The 18,726-nt window shown below is 41.8% G+C and overlaps 1 protein-coding gene across 1 annotated transcript in view; it reads right to left on the reverse strand.

Moving 5' to 3' along the window:
• Window positions 1-1,415: 1,415 nt before the first annotated feature.
• Window positions 1,416-18,726, reverse strand: part of OBSCN (obscurin, cytoskeletal calmodulin and titin-interacting RhoGEF) — a 266,194-nt gene continuing 248,883 nt past the window's right edge. Inside the window, exons 116-121 of the mRNA XM_058182772.1 lie at window positions 16,695-16,776; window positions 10,758-10,997; window positions 9,635-9,858; window positions 8,693-8,768; window positions 4,446-4,595; window positions 1,416-2,552 (exon numbers count right to left, since the gene is read on the reverse strand). Coding sequence (XP_058038755.1) covers window positions 2,378-2,552; window positions 4,446-4,595; window positions 8,693-8,768; window positions 9,635-9,858; window positions 10,758-10,997; window positions 16,695-16,776 — 947 coding nt within the window. The 3' untranslated portion in view covers window positions 1,416-2,377. The remainder of the gene's footprint in view (window positions 2,553-4,445; window positions 4,596-8,692; window positions 8,769-9,634; window positions 9,859-10,757; window positions 10,998-16,694; window positions 16,777-18,726) is intronic.

An 18,726-nucleotide genomic window follows, 5' to 3' on the forward strand; every position in this document is an offset into this window, starting at 1 on the left:
CTTCATTTTCTCCCGTTCTTTTTCCCCTCCCTCCCTCCTCTTTTCTTTTCTCTTCATCACTTCCTCCCTCCTTCCTCACATTTGATCAGGCCTTCCTGCAATTGGTGGCACCCCAAGAAGGAATGGGGAAAGGCCCCTCCCACTGACCTCACTCCCCCCCCCCGCCCTTCCTGTGAGATCTACCTGACTGCTAACCCACCCAAGTGACATATTCCAGGACAAGAAGCCCTTTGTGTGGCCACTTCTGTTTTCAAAAATCAACACTCAGGAGAGCTGTGGATTATTTAAAATAAATAATGGGTGAGCCTGTACAGTTGCTTAAGCAAGTCATCTTTTTTAAGTTAGTGCTTAGTCATATTGGAGACGAGGAGGACTGCTTCAAAAGATGTGAACTAACCTTGCTATCGGCATTCTCAATACAGGCAGTCCTCGACTTATAACAATTCATTTAGTGACCGTTTGAAGTTACACCGATAAAAGTGACTTATGACCATTTTCCACCCTTATGGCCATTGCAACATCCCCAGGGTCACGTGATCAAAATCCTGACACTTGGCAACTGATTCATATTTATGACGATTGCAATGTCTCGGGGTTACGTGATCCTCTTTTGCGACTCTCTGACCAGCAAAGTCAATGGGGAAGCCAGAGTCACTTAACAAACCTGTGACTATTTTAACAACTGCAGTGATTCACTTAACAATTGTATCGCTTAGTAATGGAGATTTGGGTCTCAGTTTTGGTCATAAGTCGAGGATTCTCTGTACTAAAACGAACAAAGCAACTCCAGAGTTACCAGCACTAGCAAAAGCTGCAATGAACAACTGCAAGAAAAGTTTATTTTGATTACAGTATTTATTTACTGGGGTAGATAAATAGTCTGTTTTTTTAAATAATTGGAAAATAAAATTTAATGTTTTCTGTTCTACTGGGCTATTTTTCTTTTCTTTTTTTAAAAAAAGTCAATGAGAGGAAGAAAAAACAGTTCAGCTACTTGAAAAAGAAAACCACAGCAAATCGGTCACTTTAAACCAGGTGAAGCAATAAGGATTTCTTGATTGCAAAACTAGATTCCATCAGTGATAAACAGCCAGGCAACTCATTCTTCATTGCAAAAGAAGCAATAACCAACTAACTTTATTTGTTTGTTTGTTTGGATGGCAACAAACATCACACCAGTGAAGGCCATGCACTTGCTCTCCAATAAGACTATCAAAGATTTTCTACAATTTCTTTTTTTGAAAGAATTCTGTAATTCTTTGAAAAGAACAGCTGGTAGCTTCTCCAAAGGGCTGCATGCAGCTTAGCTGGCTGACATGAGCCACCTCTTTATACCTCAGGAGGAGCATCATGGGATTATGTTTGAAGAAAGCTATCTGAGTATCTGTGTTGTGTATTTTCACCCTGGGGCGTTCACACGTGAAAAGCCAGAGCTGTAAAGCCATTGAAACTCATCCAACTGCTAATGAAATTTACTCTGATGTTTATCACAAAGTTTTATTATGTATGTATGTAATGAAGTCTTCTAAGGCAGACTGATTTTCCTTCCTAATAAAATGAGCTTTATCTGCACCTCTGAAAGTTATTCCTATTGAACACAACGGGCGGGGGACGGGGGGAAGCAATGAAAGAAAACTGTTCAATTAATTATTTAATGCTAACATCAAATAATTAAATAATTATGAAAACTAAAATAAATTAATAAAACCAATTTAATTTATAGTTAATTTTCTAATTTAGTTTTATTAATTTCATTTGGATTAAATAAATTCTTTAATAAATAATTAACTAACTGAACTAAATTTATTTTAATAGAACTACCTTTAATTAAATTAAAACGAAAACCAAAATTAAATCTAAATCTTCCTGGTTTTTTTCTGCGAAATGGTTGTAAGGTGCATGGACAATTTGCATGCTGAACTGATGGGGAACAACGGATAGAAAATACTGTGTAGCCTCTTCTTCCCCTCCAGCTTTTGTCAAAGCCTCTAAAAAACCAGATTCTTCATAAATACTTCCTTTTTTTTTCTTTGCAAAAAACAAAATAAATAAATAACCCAGAGATTTCATAAATTCCATCTGTGGGGTTGCATCCAACCTTGAATTGCTTTTGAAACAGATAATCTTTCACTTTCACTTTCTCCAATATGTTAATTATTCCAAGTTGTTGAGGATATGAGAGGAACATTACTATAAAAACAAATAAAATGCATCCGTCTGTGGCGGCTGGGGCCTCTTCTCTTCCGCTATCATAATAAATATTTTCTCCTGCAAACCTCTGTTGCTTGTCATGTGCTGCTTAAGAATCCTTCCTTTTTGGAGTCCTGGTGTGAGTCAGGGCAGCCAGAAAGAGTGAAAGGGTGAAAGGTTTAGCTGGCTACACAGCCATCACTCCATACTTTGAACAGAGGAGTGCTCTTTTCCGCTCGCGTTCAGCCACAAAATTTCTCAGCTTGGTGGTGGAGAAAGAAACCGTGGCTTGCTGGTGTTCGTCCAAGCCGGTCTCCTGTAGCCACAAAGACTGGAGGCATTCTGTGGCTGTGGGTCTCCTCCTGCAAGGGAACACAACATTCAGGTTGAAGTCCTATAGAGCAGTGGTCACCAACTGGTGGTCCGCAGAAAAATTATTTGTATTTTTTATATTGCACTAAATCAGGGGTCCTCAAACTATGGCCCCTGGGATGGATACATGCAATTAACGTTTGTGTTACTGCAGAGTCTCCCCTTTCAGGGTCTCCTAGTGTGGGTCGGAGTGGGGCAGAAATTCTGACTCGGGGTTCTGCTTCAGCCTCCTGGTGTGGGGCTTTGGGTGAAGGCTGGAAGGGAGTGCTGTTGGTGGCGAAGAGCTGGAGGGCCTCGTTCCAGTGGGACAGCATCATGGCCTGGACCTGGCTGAGCATCTCAGCCCACTGAGCCTCCAGGCACCGGTACCTGGCCTTGCACTCCCACAGGTCTTCCCTCTGCTTGGAAAGCCTATGCTCCTAGTCCTCAGTGAGGTTCTTCTGCTGAGCCTCCTTCTCGGCCAGATCCAATTTGAACTGAGCCATTTTGCCAATTCTTTCTCATGGTGGCTGCTTAGCTCCAAGGACTGCTTCCTGTTGGGGCCCTAAGGAGCTCGGGTGGGCAGGTGAAGATTGGCTGGGAGGGGAGGGGTGAGTAGAGGCTGGCGAGGCGCCCCTCGATATGAGTGACATTGAGTTGGCCACGCCCAGTCACATGCGTACCAAGCCACGCCCACCCAGCCGGTCATTAGGCAGATCATATTAGTGGTCTGCGGGATTTAAAATTATGAATTTAGTGGTTCCTGAGGTCTGAAAGGTTGAGGACCTCTGGGCTAGAGAAAACAAGTGGGGGGGGAAGGGGAGGAACCAAAATCTTTCTTGTTTTTTTTCAAAAAAGGAGGAGAAAGAGAAAGAAGAAGAGATTGGACAACAATTTGTCTGAAATGGTTTAGGGTCTCCTGCTTGAGCAGGGGGTTGGACTAGAAGACCTCCAGTGTCCCTTTGAACCCTGTTATTTGGAGGAGGAGGAGGAAGTTTTCAAGTTGTATAAGAAGAAAAAGCAAAGACTTATTAACTGCAGTTGTTCACTTAACAACTGTGGCAAGAAATGTTGAATCCAGATAGCAAGTACCTTTTCTGGGATCTGTTGGAACTTCAAACATTCACTGAGCAACCAGTCATTAAATGAGAACTACCTGTAAGCCCAAACAATCTTTTACAGTCTCACTGCATTTGATTGTTGCTATCAAGGGAGGGGATTTATAGGTAGTCCTCAATTTACAACAGTTCATTTAGTGACTGTTCAACATTACAATGGCACTAAAATGACCTTTTTTCACACTTATGACCATTGTAACATCCCCATGGTCAGGTGATCAAAATTGGCAACTGACTCATACTTAAGTGTAAGAATCCTTCCCGTGGGAAAATGCTCTTGTTTTGAATTCTCTTTTGAAAAACATGATGAGGTAGACATTACAGGGAATCAGAATGACCTAAAGAAGGCTTAAATTTAATTTACTAATACAGAATGAAGCAAAATACATTAATATTGGACAGACTGAAGGATATTTTTGAACATTGCACTCAGAGGTTAATTTTTAAAGTCTGCGCCTCCGTAGAGAAATTGTGTTTAAAAGATGTCATGAAAGGACACTGATACTGTGTCCCAAGGTCACATGATCCCCTTTGGTGACCTTCTGACTAGCAAAGTCAAGGGCGATGCCAGATTCACTTAACAACTGCGTCACTAATTTAACAACTGCAGTGATTCATTAAACAATGGTAGCAAGAAAGGTCATTATATAGGGCAAAATTCACTTAACAAATGTCTCACTTTAGCAACCAAAATTTTGGGCTCAGTTGTGGTCGTAAATCGAGGACTACCTGGGATAGAAAAATGTGTGAAAGGGGAGCCCCTGAGGAGCAAAGGGATGTTCTCACCATGGATTCAAGGAAAGTGTGCTCTGGAGAAAGTTGATGGCTCCCCCTGAAAGGCCGGCGTAACATTTGTTGAGTCGTATCTTGTCCCGCCTGACCAGCCTTCCGAAGTCACAGGCACCCTCGGAGCTGATGGGATATTCAGCGCTTAGCCTGGGAAGAGGAGAGAAAGGAAGAGTTTGGGTTTGGCTAACAGGATACCGTATTTATAGTTCAGAGTTCAAATGTGGGTTCCTTGTTGCTCTCTGAGGTAGGTTGTTTTCTTGCAGACATTTCATGACCTTAACTAGGTAACATCATCAGTGCTAGAAGGGAGTTTGCTCCCTTTTTATTTAGAGTTGCTTGTCCTGGCAGTGTTGGTAGGTTTTGGTTTCTTTCTTTCTTTCTTTCTTTCTTTCTTTCTTTCTTTCTTTCTTTCTTTCTTTCTTTCTTTCTTTCTTTCTTTCTTTCTTTCTTTCTTTCTTTCTTTCTTTCTTTCTTTCTGCCTTTCTGCCTTTCTTTCTTGGTAGTTCCTTGATTACGGTATTGTTTTTTACTTAGTTGTTTCTCTGGTGTTAATCCCTGCTTATCCTAGTTTCTCTTTCCGTGGAATCCTTATTGCTCTCTGCACTTTGTGGTTTTCTTGCAGGCGTTTCATGACCCAAATAGATAACCTCATTAGTGCTAGAAGGGAATGCTACAGTCCCTTCTCACGGTGATGATGTTACCTGGGTGGGTTACGAAACATCTGCAGGAAAATAATCAAACCTCAATTCCACCCTTCTCCATTGTCACCCAGAGGCAACTTCCTATGGTTTACCTTTGCATTCATCAATGGCATATTTGTTTCAGGCCTTCAGTTCGACTAGATGCCCTATGAGGTCCCTTCTGTTAATCTGTACCTAATCTGTATCTTCGACCTGGGACATCCCGAAGGGTGAGGAAAATGGGAACCACAACAGATGGTGGGCAGGTAGATCCCCACATCGCCTTGATATCCCCAACGGAGTCCATGAAGATGCCTCCCTCCCCTGGTCATCTGATTTTTTATTTATTTTATTTTATTTATTTATTTATTTTGTCACAACAGTATATATAAGCACAAGCATGAAATAACTATCAATATATAAGCATATATATATATAAGCATGAGTATGTAATAACTATATTAATTGGATAAACGAAAGGAAGCAATAGGACAGAAACGGTAGGCACGCTGGTGCTCTTATTACACGCATAGAAGCGTAACAAAATTACACACTTTTCAACTGCTGCTGGTTTAAGAGGGGCAGTCAGGACACTGAAGGATAAGCAGAGACAGTCTCATGCTTAACTTGATAAGATAGTCCTTGACTTGCAACAGTTTGTTTAGTGACCGTTCAAAGTTACAACAGCACTAAAAAAAAGGGGACATGACCATTTTTCACACGGCCGCTGCAGTATCACATGATCAAAATTTGTACGCTTATCAACTGGCTCATACTTATGACGGTTGAAGCATCCTATGATCCCCTTTTGTGACCTCTTGACAAGCAAAATCAATGGGGAAAGCAGATTCACTTAACAACGCTGTTACTAACTTAACAACCGCAACAATTTACTTAACAACTATGCCAAGAAAAGTTCTCAAAATGGGTCCAAACTCACAAATGTCTCAGCAATATAAATTTTGGGGACAATTGTGATCATAAGTGGAGGACTACCTGTAGAGTATTTTGGGGCTTAGTGGAGGTCTAGCTTTGGCCTCCTAGGCTCAACTCTTCCTTTGAAGTCCAGCTCTGCCTTCCTGCCAGGTCTCTGAAAGTCTTCAAAGGTGCTTTTTTACCAAAAGGCATCCGGACTTTCTTGGTTTGGGAAAATGTTTCGCTTCTCTTCCAAGAAGCTTCTTCAGTTCTTTGGTTTCTTCACATCTTCACGGAAGAAACTTCTCGGAGGAGAAGCGAAACGTTTTTCCAAATCAAGAAAGTCCGGTTGCCTTTTGGTTAAAAAGCACCTGTAGGACAACCATGACCTGGATGGTTGAAAATCTCCATAGAAGCTCTTCAAGGTTGACTTGATTGGATCTCCTGCCACCTCATCAGGGACCTTCTTCATGTCTATTGCCTATTATCTTTGTCCTTCTTGCCGCCTTACCTGTTTTGCCTCTATCCTTAGCTGACTTTTCAGTTCATACAGGGAGTCCTCGACTTACAACAGTTCATTTAGTGATCATTCAGAGTTACAACAGTGCTAAAAATGTGCCATGACTATTTTTCATACTTACGACCTTCGTGGCGTCCCCATTATCATGTGATCAAAATTCACATGCTTAGCAACTGGTTCATATTTATGACTGTTGTTGCCCCCCGGTAGGGTCATGTGATCGTCCTTTGTGACTTTCTGACTAGCAAAGTTGACAGGGATGCCAGATTCACTTAAGAACAGTGTTACTAACTCATCAACTGCATCGACTCACAAAACAACTGTGGCAAGAAAAGTCGTAAAATGGGGCAAAACTCATTTAACAAATGTCTCGCTTAACAACAGAAATTTTGGGCTCCATTGTGGTCGTAACTGGAAGACTACCTGTATTTGATTCGCCACAGTGGTGGAATTCAATTTTTTTTTTACTACTAGTTCTGTGGGTGTGGCTTGGTGGGCGTGGCAGGGGAAGGATACTGCAATATCTCCACTCCTCAGGGTGCCGTCAGCGAGGCAATGTCGTCTGGCGACGCCCAGGGGAAGGGCCTTCTCTGTGGGGGCTCCCACCCTCTGGAACGAACTTCCCCCAGGACTTCGTCAGCTTCCGGACCTTCGGACCTTCCGCCACGAGCTTAAAACATACTTATTTAATTGCGCAGGACTGAGCTAGATTTTAATTTATGGTTTTTTAAATTGGGTTTTATTTTCATATTTTTAATTTAGGCTTTTAGAATAAGTTTTTTAACTGTTTTTAGATTGTATTTACCTGTTTTTTAAATGCCTGTAAACCGCCCTGTGCCCTTTGGGAGATAGGGCGGTATATAAATTTAAACAATAAATAAACAAATAAATATTCCCTCCCCACTCCTGGTGCCAGCCAGAGGTGGTATTTGCCAGTTCATGGAACTACTCAAAATTTCTGCTACCGGTTCACTCGAACCGATTCGAACTAGCTGAATATCACCTCTGGTTCTAGTCTTGCATTAGGCATGAAAGTTGTCTGGGAGACTTTGGGCCAATCAGCAGGAGATTTTATTTTTTTATTTTATTTTTTATTTATTTATTTTATTTCATCAAGCATGTATTTTATGACAGATACAGGTATAAACATAATTATAAATACACGAAAAGGATACGAATAAAAGAAAACATTCGGACAGGGATGGTAGGCACGCCAGCTTTAGGCATGAAAGCCGGCTGGGTGACTTTCCAATCCCTCTCTCTCAGCCCAGTCCACCACACAGGGTTGTTGTGGGGGAAAATAGGAGGAGGGAGGTGTATTGGACATGTTCATTGCCTGGAGTTATTTATAAAAATAACAAAGGTGGGATACAAATAATAACATAAAATGAAAGAAAATAAAGTTAAGTAAAAAAATAAGATAAAAATAAAAAATAAAATAAAATTGGGCAACATTCGCTGCCGTCTTTCAGAAAGTGAAGGCTTTAATAATATTTTATTAAAAGTCAGGCCTGTGAAGTTGCATTACTCCAGATAAGGATATTTCAAAAATCGTATTAGTAAGAATTGAGGCATTCTAATTAAGAGCTAACCAAGTTTCTTCCGCCTCTGCCCGCTTTTGCGTAATGTTGTGAATCGGCTTTGTTTTAATTGATAAATTTGTAGCCTGCTTTTCACAGGCACCTGAGATACCATGTTGTGTGGCATTCCTATTTTTCCTCCTTATACAAACCCCCGGAAATGGCAGAGATTAATCCCAAACAGGTCTTAAGGTTGAAGGAGCACTGGAACTGCAAGTCCCCCATTCCTGTTTGAAGACCATCCCCACAAGATCACCAGGCTCTTGGGTCGAGAGACGGGAGGGATGGCACTTCTCCTTGTGATTGGCCCAAGGTCATCCAGCTGGCTCTCACGGCTAAGACAGGACTTAAACCCACGTTCTCTTGCTTTCTAGCCTGGTGGCTTAACCACTAAACGAAACTGGTTCTCTATACCCGTATCTACTGTAATTCCCATCCAATGATATGAGGGATTCTGTCCTCTGCAGAAGATTGGAGCAGAAGACTTCTAGGGTCACTTCAGCTTTGAAGGTTCTGTCCTTCTGTCCACAGAAGCTGAGGTCAACTTACATGATGAAAGCTGTCACGCCAATTGCCCAAATGTCCGTCTGTGGGATGGCTCCCTTCTCCGATAGGAGTTCTGAAGCTAAAAATACACACGTGTGTTAGGAAAGTGTCCCGCCGTAACATCCAGACGCATCAGATTCAGAGAGATTTGCAGAATAAAATTTTCGGCAAAAATCTGATCTATAAATGGTCTCTCTCTTTCTCTCTCTCTCTCTCCCTCCCTTTCTCTGTCTGTCTGTCTAAATGTGGGTTCATTTGTGGTGCTCTCTGAGGTTTTGGTAGGTTTTTTACAGATGCTTCATTACCAAAGTAGGTAACATCATCAGTGCTATCACTGGGTTTGCTATTTATATTTGTTTCTTCTTGGTAGTTCCCTAATTAGACTGTTGTTTACTATTTGTTTCTCAGACAAACAGTCAAACAATAAAGAACACTGTCCATCCATCCATCCATCCATCCATCCATCCATCCATCCATCCATCCAGTCATCCATCCATCTACCTATCTATATACCTATACTCTTTCTCTCATCTATCTATCTATATTTGGTATGTGTGTGTATTATATACATACATGTTTTCGCAGGTTTTCACAGGTATAGGTATGTAGGTCTTGGCGAATTCGGGTCTTTTCCCATGTAAGGTTGAAAGTATCTAGGCGACGTTTCGACGAGGTCTCACATGTCATCTTCAGGCTGGTGCTTTCGGCTTCGTGCTTGTGCGAGCTTTGCACAAGCACAAAGCCGAAAGCACCAGCCTGATAATGACGTGTGGGACCTCGTCGAAACGTCGCCTAGATACTTTCAACCTTACATGGGAAAAGACCCGAATACGCCAAGACCTAAAGTCCTGGCTGACTCTGAAAAAGTGGAACTGAAGAATATCCGATTCTCCTTTTTTACTTCTGTTCGTGGTGCCAAACGCTCAGATTTACTGGCTCGCTCACCCATGGTTTCTACATAATCCGTGCATCCATCCACGGTTATGATTTGGTCGGGCGTGTAGAACCGGGCATTGCCAAAGTCCAGAAGTTTCAACAGGTTGGGCTCAACAATCACCATGTTTTCAGACCGCAGGTCCAGATGCACGATGTCCTGTTTGTGAAGGTACTCGACCGCACTGAGAATCTGCCACAGGTAATCCCTGACCTGCACCTCTGAATACGAAGACCTGGGAAAGAGAAGACGGTTAAAAACACGAACAGGGTCAGAGATTCCCCAAAAGTTCAACTCAGTCCAGCCACGTAAAGAAAATCAGCCTCAGTGGATATGACCAGGTGCAGGCGGTCAGAATCCAAAATTTCCATGGCTAAGTGAGACAGCCATTAAGTGAGTTTGGCCCCATTTTACAACCTTTCTTGGGTTGTTAAGTGAATCTGGCTTCCCCATTGACTTTGATTATCAGAAGGTCGTTAGAGGGGATCACGTGACCCTGAGACACGGTGACCATCATAAATACATGCCAATTATCAAGCATCCAAATTTTGATCATGCGACCATGGGGAGGCTGCAACGGTTGTAAGTGTGGAAAACTGACACTTTTTTCAGTGCTGTTGTAACTTTGGAGGGTCACTGAACGAAGAGTTATAAATCAAGGACTGCCTGTGTTGCTGGATGGGATGGATGCAAACGGAATTCTACAGGAAAAGGGCTGTTGGTCCTCGACTTGCGACCACAATAGGCCCCAGAATTTCTCTTTTGTTAAGCAAAGTGACAAATCCTGGTCCCTACTGTGGTCATAACAACCCTTTTTAGCCATGGTTGTTAAGTGAATCCCTGCAATTGTTAAGTAATCATATGGTCGTTAAATGAACCCAGCTTCCCCCATTAACTTTGCTGATTCAAGCCAACTGCGAAGGTCACAAATGATGATGCTGAAATTGTAATTACATGCCGGTTATCAAGCATTCTAATTTTGGTCAGGAATGTTGCAATGGTCATAATTGCAAGGACCGTCCAAAGGTTTTTCTTTTTAGCACTGTCATAACCTCAAAGGGTTTTGCAATGAACGTTCATAAATTGAAGACCAGCTGTAGGTGGGTCAAATAGAAAAAAAATATACCTATTTACCTTCCAGCTAAGGCATGGAGCAGTTCGGGGCCCACGCAGAGTTCGACAATCAGTACAAGGTGACGTGGACTCACATAGGCGCCCTGCAGCTGCCCTACATTGGTGTGGTGCAGTTTCCTTAGGATCTGGTATTCCTGTAGGATGGCGTCTTTCTCTTCCGGCTGATAGGGTATAATTTTGGCAGCCAACGGATTCCCGCTGAATTTTTCTCGGCATTGTTTGATGATGCTGAAACGGCCCCTGAAAAAAAGAGAAGCCAACATCACTGGAGGTTTTCACAAAAAAAAAAGACCGGACAACCTTTTGACCAGGATCTTCTGCTCAGCAGGGGGTTGGACTAGATGACCTCTGAGGTCCCTTCCAACCCTATGATTCTATGAGGTCTTTCATTTCTAAAATCCTAAGAATTTTGGAATTGAATGGGATTATTTCTTGGGATTAAATTGGGATTGGCACGTGCATAAAATGGTGCCAAATATAACACTACTACAGGTAGTCCTTGACTTATAACCACTCGTTTAGTGACCAGTTTAGTGACACTGACAAAAATGACTTATGAACATTTTTCAAACTTATTTATTTATTTATTTATTATTTTGATTTATATACCGCCCTTCTCCCGAAGGACTCAGAGCGATTTACAGCAAGGTAAAAACAAGAATACAAAAATTAAAACATTATTAAAAAACTGATTCAATTTGGGTAAAAATAATTAAAACTCTAATAAAACTCTAATAAAAGCCCCATTAAAACTATTAGGCCAGCCCTGCGCGGTGGAACAAAAATGTCTTGAGCTCGCGTCGAAAGGTCCGGAGGTTCAGGAAGTCGACGTATCCCTGGAGGCAGCTCATTCCAGAGGGCAGGAGCCCCTACGGAGAAGGCCCTCCCCCTGGGGGTCGCCAGTCGACATTGTTTGACCGACGGCACCCTGAGGAGACCCTCCCTATGGGAGCGCACTGGTCGATGGGAGGCAATCGGTGGCAGCAGGCGGTCCCGTAAATAACCCGGTCCTAAGCCATGGAGCGCTTTAAAGGTAGTAACCAGACCCTTGAATTGCACCCGGAAGACCACCGGCAGCCAGTGCAGCTTGCGCAGGAGGGGTGTTACATGGGAGCCTCGAGTTGCTCCCTCTACTACCCGCGCAGCCATATTCTGGACCAGTTGGAGCCTCCAGGTGCTCTTCAAGGGGAGCCCCATGTAGAGAGCATTGCAGTAGTCCAGGCGGGAAGTGACGAGGGCATGAGTGACCGTGCATAAGGAATCCCGGTCTAGGAAAGGACGCAACTGACATCTCAGCATCTCCCTGGTCAAGTGATCAAAATTTGGATGCTTAGAAATTGGTTCATATTTATGATGGTCGCAGTATCCTGCAGTCACACGATCCTCTTTTGGACCTTCTGACAAAGAAAGTCAATGGGGGAAGCCAACCATGTGACTATCTTAACTATGGTGATTCACTTCACAATTCTGGCAGGAAAGATTGTAAAATAAAGCAAAATTCACTTAACAAACCTCTTGCTTAGGAACATAAATTTGGGGCTCAATTGTGGTTGTAAGTCAAGGACTATCTGTATTGTGCGAGTGAAATTGGCCACTGAAATCTTTCTGGATACAATTCAAGGTACTGATTGTCACCTTTAAAGCCCTAACATGGTTTGGAACTCTGTGGGACAGCCATTTTCCAAAAGTCTCTACCTGTTGAATTGGATCTGGCAAGTTGACTGTGGTAACAGATGCCGTCAGCCAAAGAACATTGCTTGTCGGGGACTCGAAGACTTCGCCTTACGACCACAATTAAGCCCAAACTTTCTGTTGCTCAACCAGACAGTTGTTAGACACAAGAACAGTTTTTCCCCGAAGGCCATCACTCTGCTAAACAAATAATTCCCTCAACACTGTCAGACTATTTACTGAATCTGCACTACTGTTAATCTTTTCATTGTTCCCATCACCCATCTCCTTCCACTTATGACTGTATGACTGTAACTTTGTTGCTTGTATCTTTTCGATTTATATTGATATTGATTGTTTCCTGACTGCTTATTTGTATCCTGTGACTATTATTAAGTGTTGTACCTTGATGAAGGTATCTTTTCTTTTATGTATACTGAGAGCATATGCACCAAGACAAATTCCTTGTGTGTCCAATCACACTTGGCCAATAAAAAAATTCTATTCTATTCTATTCTTTCTTGTCAACATGGTTAAACGAATCACTGCAGTTTCATGGTTGTTAAGCGAATCTGGCTTCCCCCACTGACTTTGGTTTTCAGAAGGACGCAAAAGGGGATCTCATAACCCCGGGACACTGCAACCGTCATAAGTACATACCAGTTGCCAAGCATCTGAATTCTGATTGCCTGATCACAGGGATGCTACAATGGTCATAAGTGTGAAAAACATAAGTCTCCTTTTTCAGTGCCATTGCAACTTAGAATGGTCACTAAACAAATGGTTGTAAATCAAGGACTGCCTACCAATAACTGAAGCATATAACATAACATCAGAGTTGGAAGGGACCTTGGAGGCCTTCTAGTCCAACCCCCTGCCCAGGCAGGAAACCCTACACCATCTCAGTCAGATGGTTATCCAACATTTTCTTAAAAATTTCCAGTGTTGGAGCATTCACAACTTCTGCAGGGAAGTCGTTCCACTGATTAATTCTTCTAACTGTCAGGAAATTTCTCCTTAGTTCTAAGTTGCTTCTCTCCTTGATTAGTTTCCACCCATTGCTTCTTGTTTTACCCTCAGGTGCTTTGGAGAATAGTTTGACTCCCTCTTCTTTGGGGCAGCCCCTGAGATATTGGAACACAGCTATCATGTCTCCCCTAGTCCTTCTTTTCATTAAACTAGACATACCCAGTTCCTGCAGCCGTTCTTCATATGTTTTATCCTCCAGTCCCCTCATCATCTTTGTTGCTCTTCTCTGCACTCTTTCTAGAGTCTCAACATCAAGCTTCAGGACTGATCTGATTCTTTCTTTAACATCTTTCTCTCGCCTTTCTCTTGCATAAAAGGTGACTCATTTGTTGTGCAGAATTTTGAAATTTTATTTCTGGGTGTTCACTTCCAGCCCAGCCCAGATGCGCTGCTGTTATTAAAAGTACTTCCAGCTGGAATGCGCACTCCCTGGAAAAAGTTTAGAAACTTTCTATTTTATTGCATTACTCTTTCCCACATTGTATGTGGCTGCTGGGCTTCTGCCAACATACAAATGCTGCATTTCCTTTCTGTGTTTTGGAAAATCTCACTTTGGATCTAGGCACACACACACACACACACACACACACACACACACACACACACACACGCGCGCGCAGAGAGAGAGAGAGAGAGAACTACTAGGCATCCCTAGGAATTATCCTAGAAATGGCATTAAAGGTTTATCTTCTCTCTCTCTCTCTCTCCCACTCCCTTTAAAAATGCTGCTAATAGGATCAATTTACAATTCCCTTTGAAAACAAATTATCCCTTTTTCCTCTGCAAACTGTTTCCTTTTGAGCCAAGCTGGCTCTCTTCCTCTTAAGCTTGAAGAGTTCACAGGATGGAAAAACAGGATTTTTTTAAAGTGTTCCATCATTTGTTTCATTTCTAAACAAACAGGATGATCTGAATAAAGGACATCAGAGTTCCCAGAATTTCATTCTCTGTTTATTCTTTGGGAACAGCGCCTAGCCAGCCAGATCAAGGCCAGGCCTTGAATAGTGGAGGTGGGGATGCCTCCTTTATATCAAATTATTGCTGCAACATAGCCAAGGAGAGGTGCACTGGGGATCTTAAAGGGGCATTTCAGAAAGGTTTGTTGTTGGTCAGCCACCCAGAGTCACTGAGAGTGAGTGGGCATCCATATAAATTTAGGAGAGAGAGAGGGAGGGAGGGAGGGAGGAAGAAAGAAAGAGAAGGAAGGAAGGAAGGAAAGAAAGAAAGAAAGAAAGAAAGGAAGGAAGAAAGAAAGAAAGAAAAGGAGGAGGAGGGAGAGAGAAAGGGAGGAAAGAAAGAAAGAGAAAGAAAGAAAGAAAGAAAGAAGAAAGAAAGAGAAAGAAAGAAAGAAAAGGAGGAGGAGGGAGGGAGAATGGGAGAATTGATCAAGGCAAAACAATAGATGCAATGTACATAGAGTTCTGTAAAGCTTTTGACTCAGTGGTACATGATGAACTTCTCCTAAAACTAAAATCCTGCGGCATCTCCAGACCCCTCCACAATTGGATAACAGCTTTCCTGTCAAACAGACAACAAGTGGTGAAAATAGGCAGTGCCCTATCAAATCCTGTTCCTGTCAATAGCGGCGTTCCCTAAGGCAGTGTTCTTGGACCAACACTCTTCATATTATACATTAACGATCTCTGTGACCATATTATAAGTAATTGTGTTCTTTTCGCTGATGATATCAAACTATTTAACACCACCAACAATACAGCTACCCTTCAAAAAGACCTTGACTTTGTGTTAGAATGGTCAAAAACTTGGCAACTCCAAATCTCAACCAGCAAATGCTCTGCTTTACACATTGGAAAAAATAATCTAAACACTAAATACAAACTTAATTGACATTATCTTACAGATGACCCCCCACCCTGTCAAAGACCTTGGAGTTTTCATATCCAATGATCTAAGTGCCAAAGCCCACTGCAATTACATCGCCAAAAAAAACTTTAAGAGCTGTAAACCTAATCTTACGTAGCTTCTTCTCCAGAAACACTACACTACTAACCAGAACTTATAAAACATTTGTTAGACCAATTCTTGAATATAGCTCACCTGTCTGGAACCCATACCTCATTTCTGACATCAATACAATTGAATGTGTCCAGAAATATTTTACAAGAAGAATTCTCCACTCCTCTGAATACAACAAAATACCTTATGCCACCAGACTTGAAATCCTGGGTTTAGAAAACTTAGAACTCCGCTGCCTTCAACAGGACCTGTGTTTAACTCATAGAATCATCTATTGCAATGTCCTTCCTGCTGAAGACTACTTCAGCTTCAATCACAACAATACAAGAGCAAACAATAGATTTAAACTTAATGTTAACCGCTTCAATCTTGATTGCAGAAAATATGACTTCTGTAATAGAGTTATTAATGCTTGGAACACACTACTTGACTCTGTGGTCTCTTCTCAAAGTCCCCAAAGCTTCAACCAAAAACTGTCTACTATTGATCTCACCCCATTCCTAAGAGGTCTGTAAGGGGCGTGCATAAGAGTACAAATGTACCTACCATTCCTGTCCTATTGTTTCCTTTCATTATATCCAATTAATATAGTTATTACATACTTATGCTTATATATATGCTTATATGTTATATAGTTATTCTCATGCTTATCCTTATATATACCGTCGTGACTAAATAAATAAATAAATAAATGAAAGAAAGAAAGAAAGAAAGAAAGAAAAAAGGAAGAAAGGAAGAAAGAAAAGGAGAAGGAGGGAGGGAGAAAGGGAGGAAAGGAAGGAAGGAAAGAAGAAAGAAAGAAAGAAAGAAAGAAAGAAAGAAAGAAAGAAAGAAAGAAAGAAAGAAAGATAGATAGATGTACAGGTAGATCTTGATTTACAACAGTTTGTTTAGTGACCGTTCAATGTTAAAATGGCACTGAAAAAGGTGACATGACTATTTTTCACATTTGTGACTGTTGCTGCATCTCTATGGTCATGTGATCAAAATTCAGATGCTTAGCAACTGACTCATATTTATGACGATCCCACCGTCCAATGATCACCCTTTGTGAACTTCTGACAAGCAAGGCCGATGGGAAAGCCAGATTCACTTAACAACCGTATGACTATCTTAACAACCGCAGTGATTCAACTTAATAATTTTGGCAAGAAACGTCGTAAAATGGGGCACAGCTCCTTTTAACAAAGGTCTCACTTAGCAGCAGAAATTTGGGGCTCGGTTGTGGTCATAAACTGAGGACCACCTGGATACGCTTACCTTTTAATCTCGGTCTGGAAGGCGTAGGTCTGGTGTGTTGGTGGAGCTGCCATCCTGTCCTCTTCTTCCTGAGCTTGAAATGCTGAAAGAGGGCAGGAAGAAAGGACAAATTCTAAATTAAAACATGGTTATCACTCACAGTAGATAAAGTGCTCTTAACATAACGCCAACCTTCTGATGCTAAACTTAGTTTCCCAGGAAGGAGGGGTCCCAGGACTCTGGGCCAGGCAGCCCCAAGTCTGCATCGCTCACAATAATCCTGATTTTATTACAATTATTATTCTTAACTCTAATTGCTTGTTGCATTGCTTGTTGTGGCTTTGGATAATACAGGTAGTCCTCAATTTAAAAACCATTTGTTAAGGGACTGTTCGAAGTGACAATGGCCCTAAAAAAAGGGATCTATGACCGCTTTTCACACTTATGACCGTCGCAGCATGCCCATGATGATCAAAATTCAGATCCTCGGCAGCTGACTCATATTTATGACGATTGCAGTGTCCCAGGGTCACTTGATCAATTTGTGCGACCTTCTGACAAGCAATGGGAAAGCCAGATTCCCTTCAAAACCATGTGACTAACTTAACAACTGCAGTGATGCACTTAACAACTGTGGCAAGAAAGGTCGTAAATTGGGAGAAAATTCACTTAGCAACAGAAATTTTGGGCTCAATTGTGGTCGTAAGTCGAGGACTACCTGTAGTTAACCTGTAGAGCCGAGGTGGCTCAGTGGTTAGAGTGCAGCACTGCTAGCTGCAGTTCAGCAGTTCAAATCTCGCCAGGCTCAAGGTTGACTCAGCCTTCCGTCCTTCCGAGGTCGGTAAAATGAGGAGCCAGATTGTTGGGGACAATAGACTGACTCTGTAAACAGCTTAGAGAAGGCTCGAAAGTACTATAAAGCGGTATATAAGTCTAAGTGCTATTGCTATTGCTATTAATCTCCTCCAAGAACTCCAGTTTTCCTGGGGCTTGAGGAATTCCTACAGAGGAATTATTGAGTCTGTCATTTGCACCTCTATAACTGTCTGGTTCGGTTCTGCAACCCAACCCAAGACAGACACAGACTTCAGAGGATAATTAGAACTGCAGAAAAAATAATTGCTACCAACTTGCCTTCCACTGAGGACCTGTATACTGCACGAGTCAAAAAGAGGGCTGTGAAAATATTTGCAGACCCCTCGCATCCTGGACATAAACTGTTTCAACTCCTACCCTCAAAACGAGGCTATAGAGCACTGCACACCAGAACAACTAGACACAAGAACAGTTTTTCCCCGAAGGCCATCACTCTGCTAAACAAATAATTCCCTCAACACTGTCAGACTATTTACTGAATCTGCACTACTATTAATCTTCTCATAGTTCCCATCACCAATCTCTTTCCACTTAGGACTGTATGACTATAACTTGTTGCTGGCAATCCTTATGATTTATATTGATATATTGATCATCAATTGTGTTGTAAATGTTGTACCTTGATGAAGGTATCTTTTCTTTTATGTACACTGAGAGCATATGCACCAAGACAAATTCCTTGTGTGTCCAATCACACTTGGCCAATAAAATTCTATTCTATTCTATTCTATTCTAAAAAAAACATCTAACTTTGATCCAGATCAAGAAACAAAATGGTAGGTTATGTGGCAATAAATTGGTGAATTCGGATGCAAGTCAGTCTTATCGCTAAGAGTAGTACCATATAAATATAACAATAAATGTATAATAAATATTTTTTTAAAAAAGAAGTCGGTGTTAAAATTCACTTTGGAGAAAATGAATCTGAGTTTGGTTGTTTTCCTGCAGGCGTTTCATGACCCAACTAGGGAACGTTATCCATGCTAGAAGGAAGTGGGGTTTGTAGACTGGAGGAGGAGGAGGAGCAGCAGCAGCAGCAGCAAGAGGAGGACTGTGGGCTCTTTGCTCCTCTCTGAGTTTGGCTGTTTTCATGACCCAGCTAGGTAACATCTCAATGTTAAAAGGGAGGAGGGGGTTGTTGGGAGGAGAAGGAGGGGAAGAGTTGGTGCTCCCAGAA

Source organism: Ahaetulla prasina, chromosome 4 (genome assembly GCF_028640845.1).
Source record: "Ahaetulla prasina isolate Xishuangbanna chromosome 4, ASM2864084v1, whole genome shotgun sequence".
In the NCBI taxonomy this organism is placed as follows: Eukaryota; Metazoa; Chordata; class Lepidosauria; order Squamata; family Colubridae; genus Ahaetulla; species Ahaetulla prasina.